Source organism: Vicugna pacos, chromosome 33, assembly GCF_048564905.1.
Source record: "Vicugna pacos chromosome 33, VicPac4, whole genome shotgun sequence".
NCBI lineage: Eukaryota > Metazoa > Chordata > Mammalia > Artiodactyla > Camelidae > Vicugna > Vicugna pacos.
Genome location: NC_133019.1, coordinates 11,146,105 through 11,156,777, shown reverse-complemented (window position 1 = coordinate 11,156,777; position 10,673 = coordinate 11,146,105). Strand labels below are relative to the sequence as shown.

General features: G+C 48.9%; 1 protein-coding gene across 1 annotated transcript; it reads left to right on the top strand.

The window, feature by feature from the left end:
- The first annotated feature begins 49 nt into the window (after window positions 1–49).
- Window positions 50–9,246, top strand: VPS11 (VPS11 core subunit of CORVET and HOPS complexes). Its single transcript, XM_072954105.1, has 16 exons — window positions 50–279; window positions 1,062–1,206; window positions 1,304–1,439; window positions 1,769–1,932; window positions 2,630–2,877; window positions 3,582–3,783; window positions 4,183–4,334; window positions 4,972–5,158; window positions 5,598–5,744; window positions 5,873–6,061; window positions 6,166–6,327; window positions 6,772–6,911; window positions 6,999–7,201; window positions 7,329–7,500; window positions 8,387–8,609; window positions 8,746–9,246. The coding sequence occupies exons 1-16, from the start codon at window positions 89–91 to the stop codon at window positions 8,908–8,910; spliced, it is 2,826 nt and encodes a 941-aa protein (XP_072810206.1). The 5' UTR covers window positions 50–88; the 3' UTR covers window positions 8,911–9,246.
- Window positions 9,247–10,673: the final 1,427 nt, after the last annotated feature.

Below are 10,673 nucleotides of genomic sequence, written 5' to 3'. Positions count from 1 at the left end.
ACCCAGGCTTCAGGACGCTGTCGGCTCACGTGATCCGCCGGCACCCCTCACGTGATCTCTCTCCCGGAGGCGGGGGCCTGCGGCCAAGATGGCGGCCTACCTGCAGTGGCGGCGCTTCGTTTTCTTCGACAAGGAGCTGGTGAAAGAGCCGCTGGGTAGTGATGGGGCTGCCCCCGGGGCCGCGCCTGCCTCTGGACCCGCTGCATCCAAGTTCCTTTGCCTCCCTCCTGGCATCACTGTCTGCGACTCAGGCCGAGGGAGCCTAGTCTTTGGAGATATCCTTCCTCTGGAGCTGTCTCTTCCCTTCCCGGATCCCTGAAGAGATTCAGCTGTGATGAAAGCTGTCCGTCAGAGGGGTTCGTGTTCCGTGCCATTCCCTTAGATGGGTGCCCAGCGCTCCTTCTGTGGTCTGAGGGGAAAAGGAGGAAGTCTGTTCTCTAACTTGTTGCCAGCTGAGGGAGCAATTCTGGGCAAGTCATTTAACCTTTCTAGGCTTCAATTTCCTTACCTGAAAAAGGGGTGTAAAATAACAATGTGGCAGGGTTGTTTTTAAGATCAGTCAAAAACGGATGCAAGTTGGCTTTTTTAAATATACTTTTTAATTTTTTTGAACTGTAGTTGATTTACAGTGTTTCAGGTGTACAGCAAAGTGATTCAGTTATGCACATATGTACATACATACTTTTTTTTCAGATTTTTTTCCGCTATAGCTTATTACAAGAAATTGAATATAGTTCCCTGTGCCATTCAGTAGGTCCTTGTTGTTTAAAAGTTGGCTTTAAAAGATGAGTATGTATGGTGTCATTATCCCCCCTGCCCAGTATTGTGGGTGAGAAGTTAAATGAGACCATGAGTTTGCTGCTTTGTTCTTCATATTACTGCCACTAAACTATGGCCTTCTTTTCTACTCTTTTTTTTAAGAGGGGGGAGTTTCAGGAGATAATATGTGGGAAAACGCTTGAAAATTTTAAAGAATTGTATGTATGTTCGTTATTTTGGTTCTGGCCTAAATATAAGTATCTCTTCTTGGAAAGGAGGCTCCTTGACTATTCTTCACATATGGAAGGCCAGATTTGGTTCTTGCCCCGCTCCCTACAGCTTACAGGTTTCCAGGCCTACAAACTACGGGTGACACACCTGTACCAACTGAAGCAGCACAATATTCTGGCCTCTGTTGGTGAGGATGAAGAGGGTATCAACCCTCTGGTGAGTCCTAGAAAAGAAACGGGAAAGACCCAGAAGCCTGGGAGTGGTTGGTTGTTGGAGGGCAACTAGCATTCACACATCTGAGGTCTGTCCACAGGTAAAGATCTGGAACCTGGAGAAGAGAGATGGTGGTAATCCACTCTGCACTCGAATTTTCCCTGCCATCCCAGGAACAGAGCCGACTGTTGTGTCTTGTTTGACTGTCCATGAAAATCTCAACTTTATGGCCATCGGTAAGCAGAAGGAAGGTGAAGCTAGCGTCCTATGATTCTTGATAGATTTTCTTCAGAGTTGCTTCTGCAGCTCATCTTCACCCTTTTCATGAGACCACTTTGTACTGAACTGAGGCCTTTGAGATTTTCAAGTTTAGGATGAGAAAGCATTTAGTTTGATTCTTTGAGAATGAGTCAGTGAGTCCTGATCTTTATGGTAACTGTCGGAGAAGTTGGGTATCAGGAGAAAGACTATCACTTCTAACCGGTGCCACAAATGGTCTTTTTCCCCTTCTGTGCTTCCTGTTCTTTTCAGCCTCAATAAAGTGCTCTTTCCTGCTCTCCTCCAGGTTTCACAGATGGCAGTGTTACACTGAACAAAGGGGACATTACCCGGGACCGGCATAGCAAGACCCAGATTTTACACAAGGGCAGCTATCCTGTCACTGGACTGGCTTTTCGCCAAGCGGGAAAGACCACTCACTTGTTTGTTGTGACAACTGAGAACGTTCAGGTATTACCAAGGCCTCCACTTCTAGGGCCGGGCAGGAAGGGCTTCTCTGTTGCTCAGAGGGTTGGGATCAGGAACTTACAAGAGACGTAGGACTCTTAAATTTTTCATCACATAGCCTTGAATCATTTGCCCAGCTTAATGTTTTATTTCTTCATTTAGGAGACTGGGAAGAGTTTGAGTTAGGAAAAGAATGCTTGGGCTTATAGTAAAAGACCTGAGTTTTTTCCCTAATTAACTTTTTAAGTGATACTGGACAAGTTGCTTAATTTCTCTGGTTCCTGGTGCTCCTAATTTATAACAGCTTACTCTCAGCAATTGTTTGTTTGTTTAGGTTATTTCGTAAACTTGTGTTTCTTTTTTTTCTTTTTTCTTTTTTTTTTTACATTTTATTGTAGTGTACTTGATTTACTTAGCAGTAGTTTTTTTAAATCGTTTTTTGATAAAGCAGTAAAATTCTCTTACTTGTTGAATACTTGTAGTGAGTAGTGATAGTGTGTACCAGAAAAGAAAACATATATTTAATTATATATTTAATAGAAGGATGGTGGTTAATGGAGAAGGCAAAGCAGCCAGGGGAAGTCTTAAGGTGCTAAGAATTAAGTGGAGAGAGTCAGTATGGAGTTGAGGATACCTTGGGAAAGGCTTACATGCCCCCTCCTCATAGGGAGCCCATTAACCCCTTTCTTACTTTTCTCAGTCCTACATAGTTTCTGGAAAGGACTACCCTCGTGTGGAGCTGGACACCCATGGTTGTGGCCTGCGCTGCTCAGCTCTAAGCGACCCTTCTCAGGACCTGCAGTTCATAGTGGCGGGGGATGAGTGTGTCTACTTGTACCAGCCTGATGAACGCGGGCCCTGCTTTGCCTTCGAGGGCCATAAACTCATTGCTCACTGGTTTAGAGGCTACCTCGTCATTGTCTCCCGTGACCGGAAGGTTTCTCCCAAGTAAGTGAAAGGGAGAGGGCTGGACTTGTTCCCCAGAATTAACTGATCTTAAACTCCTAATGCCTGGATTCTGTCACTCCCCTGCTTTGGTTTTACGTAGGTTGTGCTTACGCCTAGAGTCAGTTATAATGTTTTTACTGAAAAGTGTGTGTTTTGCTGCAGACGTTTGCTGAGCAGCCTTGGTGCCCTAGAACGCTCCAGGAAATCTTTGGACCTGCTGTTGGGTTTTTTTACTCTCTAGTCGAAATAAATTGGGTAGAAGAACAAGGGGTTGAGTAGTGGAGAAATTGGAAAGTGCTGGGAAGTACATACAGGACAGGGCATTTTTTCTCTGAGCCACCTGAAAGGGCGGCAGAGTCCTCAGCATGATGAGAGTGACCCTTATCAGATGTTCGTTTGTTTTCATTCAGTGTTAAGCACAGTGTCCTACGTACACCAGGCACTAAGTATTTGTTAAATGAGTGGATGTTTGAACATACTTAATTTTTCCGTCTGACACAATGTTAATTATAGGATCCTAAAGGGTAAGGCCAGGTCTGTATGTTATGCAGTGCTGCATGTTACAGGATGAACTGCCAGAGGGGCCAGAGTGGTGATGTGTTCTGGGTGGGATGGGCAGCATCAAAGTTGTCATGGGAAAGGAAACGTAGGGGAGCTGAGACAGAAGTGGTACAAACATCCGGTGCCTTTTCTTTCCCACACAGGTCAGAGTTTACCAGCAGGGACTCCCAGAGCTCCGACAAGCAGATTCTCAACATCTATGACCTGTGCAACAAGTTCATAGCCTACAGTGCCGTCTTTGAGGATGTAGTGGATGTGCTTGCCGAGTGGGGCTCCCTGTACGTGCTGACGCGGGATGGGCGGGTCCACGCACTGCAGGAGAAGGACACACAGACCAAACTGGAGGCAAGGCCACCAGGTTCCCAGAGCTAGCCACGGGCACCCAGACACAGCTCTAGGAACAGGCTCCCCAAGTCGCCTTGGCCAGGGTGTTTCCTTCCCTTTGGGTCACAGCCTTACTCAGCTCCCTTAGGGTAGGATTATAAAGTCGGTGGCCTGGGATGAGGCCTTAGAGGGAAGCAGAGGCTGGGGCCTGAGCCCACTCTTGGTCCACTCTGCCTGCTGCAGAGAACTTGTGAGGTGAGGTGATGTTGGTCTTGGGGGGTATCTGAGAGGTCCCGCCCAGTCTAAGATCTAGTCAGATCCGAGCTTCAGGACTGGCTGCTTGTGTGTTGTGGGTGTGCTCTGGGAAGATGTCTTCTCAGGACTGCTGCTTCTAGTTTTCTAATCTCTCTTCCCTTCCAGATGCTGTTTAAGAAGAACTTATTTGAGATGGCGATTAACCTGGCCAAGAGCCAGCATCTGGACAGTGATGGGTTGGCACAGATCTTCATGCAGTATGGGGACCATCTGTACAGCAAGGGCAACCACGATGGGGCTGTCCAGCAGTATATCCGGTCAGTCTGGAGGCGCTTTAGGGAATAGCTCTCAGTGCAGGGACCGGCAGCCAGATGGGCTAAAACCTGTGCTTGGGAAAGGAGCGTGGACTCCGCTATGAACTGTTCTTTCTTCCTGCAGAAACTGTGATGCTTCAAGTGAGAAGATGATATATCTTATTGGAACGGGAATATTTAGGGTCAAATATATTATATGACCAGTATGCGATTAAGCTGATGAGTACTTGTTATTTTAAACATTAGCTTGACCTTTGACCTGATTCTTTAAAGGGAAAAGGGTATTCATCTCTTGCTTCCACGCTTTCTTCCCTTGATACCAGGTCTTGGAATTTTTCTGACCTAATGAGGGGTTTTAAGAACCTGGCTATCCTCTATCCTCTTTCTTAACCTCCCTAGAATTCTTGTTTTGAGCTAAGTTTAAGAGCCAGTGCTTTGGAGCCTTGCTACTCATGTGGTCCGCAGTCTAGTAGCATCAGTATTACCTGAGATTTTGTTAGAATTGCAGAATCTCAGGCCTCACCCCAGACCTGCTAAAACAGAGTTTGCATTTTAAGAAGATCTGCAAGTGATTCCTGTGCACGTGAGAGTTTGAGAAGTGCTCTGATCCAGGTGCTATTTGATGCATGTGTCTCCCTAGAACCATTGGAAAGTTGGAGCCCTCCTATGTGATCCGCAAGTTCCTGGATGCCCAGCGCATCCACAACCTGACAGCCTACCTGCAGACCCTGCACCGGCAGTCCCTGGCCAACGCCGACCACACCACTTTGCTGCTCAACTGCTACACCAAGCTCAAGGACAGCTCGAAGCTGGAGGAGTTTATCAAGGTACAGAGTGGGGCTGGTGGAGGATTCCTCAAGGGTCCCACTGAGCATGAGGGGCTCCACCAGGGCTGCAGGGAGAAGAAAGAGCTGACCTTATCTGGGGACCAGGACCATGGTCTATAAACTTGGAAGAGGAATAGCCTTTCCTGTGAGTTCTCTCTTGTCTCCCCTCTTGTTTTATGATGCCTGAACTTCCCGTGGTATCTATAAGCCCAGGGAAATGCACTGGGGGAGCCCTGTGTTCCCAGAGGAATCCCTTTAATAGGACAGGCAGAGGAAGACTTTGGCCCTTAGAAACTTTCTGAGAAGCAGGATAACAGTGTTACAAAAGCATGGATTTTATTATCTTAAGAATCTGGTCCAAAAATCAGATGCATATTTCCTTTCCCTTCCCCAACCACAACCTCTCGGTGAATGGTTTTGTCTAATGTCTCCCTGGCAGACAAAGAGTGAGAGTGAAGTCCACTTTGATGTGGAGACAGCTATCAAGGTCCTCCGGCAGGCTGGTTACTACTCCCATGCCCTCTATTTGGCTGAGAACCATGCTCATCACGAGTGGTACTTGAAGATCCAGCTAGAGGACATCAAGGTAGGTGAGCCTCTTGACTTGGGCAGGGCCCTCCCTGTTCTTTTTCTAGGACATCCCTGGGATGATGAAAGTGTTTCCTGATGGGTGAGGCAGGAGCATGCACTTACTCTGCCTTTATCTGTCCATAGAATTATCAGGAAGCCCTCCGGTACATTGGCAAGCTGCCTTTTGAGCAGGCAGAGAGCAACATGAAACGCTATGGCAAGATTCTTATGCACCATATACCGGAGCAGACAACCCAGTTGCTGAAGGGACTTTGTACTGACTATCGGCCCAGCCTCGAAAGCCAAGGGGATAGGGAGGCTCCAGGCTGCCGGGTGAGGCCTCAGGGAGAATGGCTTTTGGGCAACAGGTGTCACCTTAGGGGCACGGGTACCCAGCTCACTCCCTCGGCCTCTCCTCTCCTCCCTTGCCATTCTAGGCCAATTCAGAGGAGTTCATCCCCATCTTTGCCAACAACCCACGGGAGTTGAAAGCTTTCCTTGAGCACATGAGCGAGGTACAGCCCGACTCCCCGCAGGGCATCTACGACACGCTCCTCGAGCTTCGACTCCAGAACTGGGCCCATGAGGAGGATCCGCAGGTGAGACCTGGCAGAGCTGCCGGAGGCGCTGGAGAAAGACACTGCTCCTGTTGCTTTCATGGCTGCCTCTTGCTGCTTTCTTTCTTTTTTTTTTAAACCTTTCTTTTTTTCTTTTGAGCTGTCTTATTGATTTTGCACTTTTTAAAAAAATTCTTTTTGGGGGTTGGTGATTTAAAGTTCCTTCCTTTCTTTCTTTCTTTCTTTTCTTTCGTATTGGGGATTAAACCCAGGACCTAGTGCGTGCTAAACATGCACTCTACCACTAAGCTGTACCCTCCCCCTTTGCTGCTTTCTTCAGATCATAACACCTCACCCTTGGGGCCTAAATGGTCCCCCATGAAGAGGAAATTGGACTGAGGTGAAGAGATGGTTGTCTTGCCTTGTCCTGAGAGGCCTCGTCATTTTCCCCTGATGTCCAGCAGCTCTCCCCTCCTCCTCCTCCAGGTCAAAGAGAAGCTTCATGCAGAGGCCATTTCCCTGCTGAAGAGTGGCCGCTTCTGCAACGTCTTTGACAAGGCCCTTGTCCTCTGCCAGATGCACGACTTCCAGGATGGGGTCCTTTACCTCTATGAGCAGGGGAAACTGTAAGAGTTTGGGGGATCGCAGGGAGAGGGGAAGTGTCCGAGTCACTTTCCAGGGACGGACCCTGAGTGCGCCTTGCCCCGGCCCAGGTTCCAGCAGATCATGCACTACCACATGCAGCACGAGCAGTACCGGCAGGTGATCGCCGTGTGCGAGCGCCACGGGGAGCAGGAGCCCTCCCTGTGGGAGCAGGCGCTCAGCTACTTTGCACGCAAGGAGGAGGACTGCAAGGAGTACGTGGCAGCCGTGCTCAAGCACATCGAGAGCAAGAACCTCATGCCACCCCTTCTAGGTACTCGGGAGGACGGGGCGGTGGTGCAGGCTGCGGACAGTCGGGCTCCGGGGTGGGGGCCCTTCAGCTCTATCCAGAGAGCACTGCTCGGTTCATGGTCTTGTTTCTTCCCGGTCCCCAATCTCAGTGGTGCAGACCCTGGCGCACAACTCCACTGCCACCCTGTCTGTCATCCGGGACTACCTGGTCCAAAAACTGCAGAAACAGAGCCAGCAGATCGCACAGGACGAGCTGCGGGTGCGGCGCTACCGAGAGGAGACCACTCGCATCCGCCAGGAGATCCAGGAGCTAAAGGCCAGGTACTTGGCATCTGGGGTGTGGAGGTGTGCAGGGGTAACCTTGTTCTTTGCAGGGTGTCATTAGATAGTTTTCACAGACAGAGGATTGTATGGAGTGTGTTTGAGCATTTCATTCTTGAAGATCTCTTTTAATGGAGGAATTCCAAAGAATGATTGATTACACAATGTTATTAATTGAAATTTGGAGGATATTACCCTGTAGCAGGTACTTTTCTTTCTGAACATGCCTGTATTTAACCTTTTCTAGACACACATCTGAGTTGTGGGAAGTCCTCAGAGGTAGAAACTTGGACAGAAAATGGATAATAGAGACATGTGTATAGTAGACATTAATCTCCACTCTCAAAGTCTTATCTGCCCTTAACTCTGTAAAGTTTTTATCGGAGAACAACAGTTTCTTCATTCCACAGATATTAACTGAGCCCCCATTATGTCCCAAGCCCTGTTCTTAACACAGATGAAAAGCCTTCCTCTGTGGAGCTTATATCGTGGAAGCAGAGACAGACAGTAAACATTAAATAAGCAAAATATTGTAGCTTGTTAGATGGTGATAAGTTCTAAGGGGAAAATTGAATAAAGGCCTCATTGAAAGGGTCACATCTGAGTAAAGACCAAAAAGACAATTTAGTGGCAGTGGTGGAAATGGAAAGAGAAAAATCCCCCCACAGTGGGTTGGGTGGACCTGCTGGGAGCATGTTGAGACTCCCTGCAGGCCCAGGGTGGGGTCCTCACGTGACCTCCTTTAGATGGTAAGAAGAGCGGGGCCTCGTAATTCCCTAGCAGGGACCTCTCTCTCCTCACTGAGTCTAGCTGCCTTCTCTGTCCACATGGCTCTTGGCCCTGCCCTCACTGTTCGCCACTCCTTTCTGGTCTCTCTTGCCTGTAGTCCAAAGATTTTCCAGAAGACCAAGTGCAGCATCTGCAATAGCGCCTTGGAGTTGCCCTCAGTCCACTTTCTCTGTGGCCACTCCTTCCACCAACACTGCTTTGAGAGCTACTCAGAAAGCGACGCCGACTGCCCCACCTGCCTCCCTGAAAACCGGAAGGTCATGGATATGATCCGGGCCCAGGAACAGAAGCGAGATCTCCACGATCAGTTCCAGCACCAGGTAGGGATGAGCGGGCCAGGTGACTCCTGCCCCTCGGGGAGGCGGCCAGTGCTGGAGGGGCTGGTGTTCTTTCCTCCGCCTCCTCTGGGAAAGGAGCACTTCAGTTCTGACTTGTTCTTCCTCTCTTTCCCTGCAGCTCAAGTGCTCCAACGACAGCTTCTCTGTGATTGCTGACTACTTTGGCCGAGGTGTTTTCAACAAATTGACTCTGCTGACCGATCCTCCCACAGCCAGGCTGACGACGAGCCTGGAGGCTGGGCTGCAGCGGGACTTACTCATGCACTCCAGGAGGGGCACTTAGGCAGCGGGTGGGAGGGGGTGCGATGGTGGAGGCACAGCTGCAGGAACACGGGGAGGCAGGGCTGCACAGGAATGAGGCAGACATGCCCAGGACTCCACTGTTCTCTGATGCCATAGCCCTCAGGACTTAGGGGGCTTTCTTTTCCTGCCTGCTTCTTTTTGGCCAGCCCGCCATTCCTCCTGTTGGCTTTTTGAGCTGTGTAGATCGCTCCAGATCAGCGGGGGAGGGCACCTCAGCAACCTCAGAGTGGACAATAGCTGCTTTATTCTCTGTCCAAGAGCACCAGGCTGTGCTGGCTCCTGGCTCCCAGAGTCTATAAATAAAAGAATATAGTGATTTCGGGCCTGAAGTATTTATTCTGGAGACCTCCTGGTGATTCTTAACTGTGCAAGGTGCACTTCTTTCCCTCTGCTCTCCTAGAGCCCCACTTCCCTTCCTACAGAGTTCCTTAAAGATGATGTTAACAAGACCTCATTCCAGTAATGGGTGGGGCCTGTGGCATCTAGCAGGGTTCAGTTTACTGAAGACCTTCTGCAAAGGCCTGAGGCCTGAGCTCCAACAGCAGCCTGGACTGAGGTCCCTGCTCTTTAGTCTGGCTGGTCTCTGTGGCTGTTGTGTGGATAAAGTATTCAAGCAGGAGGCAGATTCTGGTTGGGAGCCTTGGATTTAAGCTTGCCTTCATAATGGGTGGTTTGGTGCCTTCCCTATTCAGTACCAGATGATAAGCAGGATAGAGGGTCTTTACTGACACATTTTCTCTGCTTGAAGTCGTCAGCTGAGGTTTGTGTTGCTAGGTGTGTGGGTATAATTTAGGTTACACTGCCTGTCGTAAAATTGCTCCTATGGGGTTTGTTTACTTGAAGTAACCTGGACCTTTAGGTAGTATTTAGAAGAGGCAGAGTTCACTACATTGGTAGTGGCTGAGAATACAGACGTCGAATCAGATGACCTGAATCTGAATCCTAGTTTCACTTAGGGCAGCTCTTAATCTTCCCTGCACCTTGGTTTCTTCATCTGTACACTTGGAGTTACAACATCTTTCTGGTACAGCTGTTATGAAGGCCTAAGTAGCCAATCAGTGGTTGGGTTTCTGATCCCCAATGGATCAGTGATCCCTCAATGGGTTTTTCACTTGGAGTCACAAATGCCAGTCAAACAAAACCAGATTCAGTATAGCAGAGCAGAAACTATTCATTCTTTGATCAAGGAATGGTGAAGGGAGAGCTTGTGCTGTAAAGAATCCTTTCCCCAAAGGGAGGGGAGTAAGGGAATTTGAGGGGTAGGAGGCAGACATGTCATTAAGGCTGTAGGAAAGGGGCAGAGATTTCCTGAGGCAGACGGGGGCAGCGGGTGGCATGCGGTCTTCCACGCTCCTTTGTACACAGCAAGAATTGTGCCTAGCAGAGTACAGACCCTCTCCTTGGACAGAGTTCTTAGCATGGTAATGAAGCGAAGTTAACTTTGGGACACCTCCAGGTCTCATCTGCCTTAGGTGCGTTCCTGTGGTCAGGTCAGAGCCTGCTCAAGGCTGTTGACCACCGCACACCTCTTAAAGTATAGCTGCAAAACATCTCTGTCAAGTACCAGGTGCTTTTGAAACAGACACAGATAATCAAGGCTGGAATCCTTTGGGCCTCAGGGCCTGGTATGAGTGACAGGCGTCCGGGTCTTTGTGTAATAGTTAATACATGGTTATTAGTAATGTTAGTGGGTAAAGCACTTACTGACAAGCCCCTTTCCCACTAAACTAATAATATGTTAGC

Coding starts and splice junctions, on each gene's coding strand:
- VPS11 (XM_072954105.1), top strand. CDS start 89: ATGGCGGCCTACCTGCAGTGGCGGCGCTTCGTTTTCTTCGACAAGGAG. Junction 5,159..5,597: donor AGCTGGAGGAGTTTATCAAG/GTACAGAGTGGG, acceptor TCTCCCTGGCAG/ACAAAGAGTGAGAGTGAAGT. Junction 6,328..6,771: donor CCCATGAGGAGGATCCGCAG/GTGAGACCTGGC, acceptor CTCCTCCTCCAG/GTCAAAGAGAAGCTTCATGC.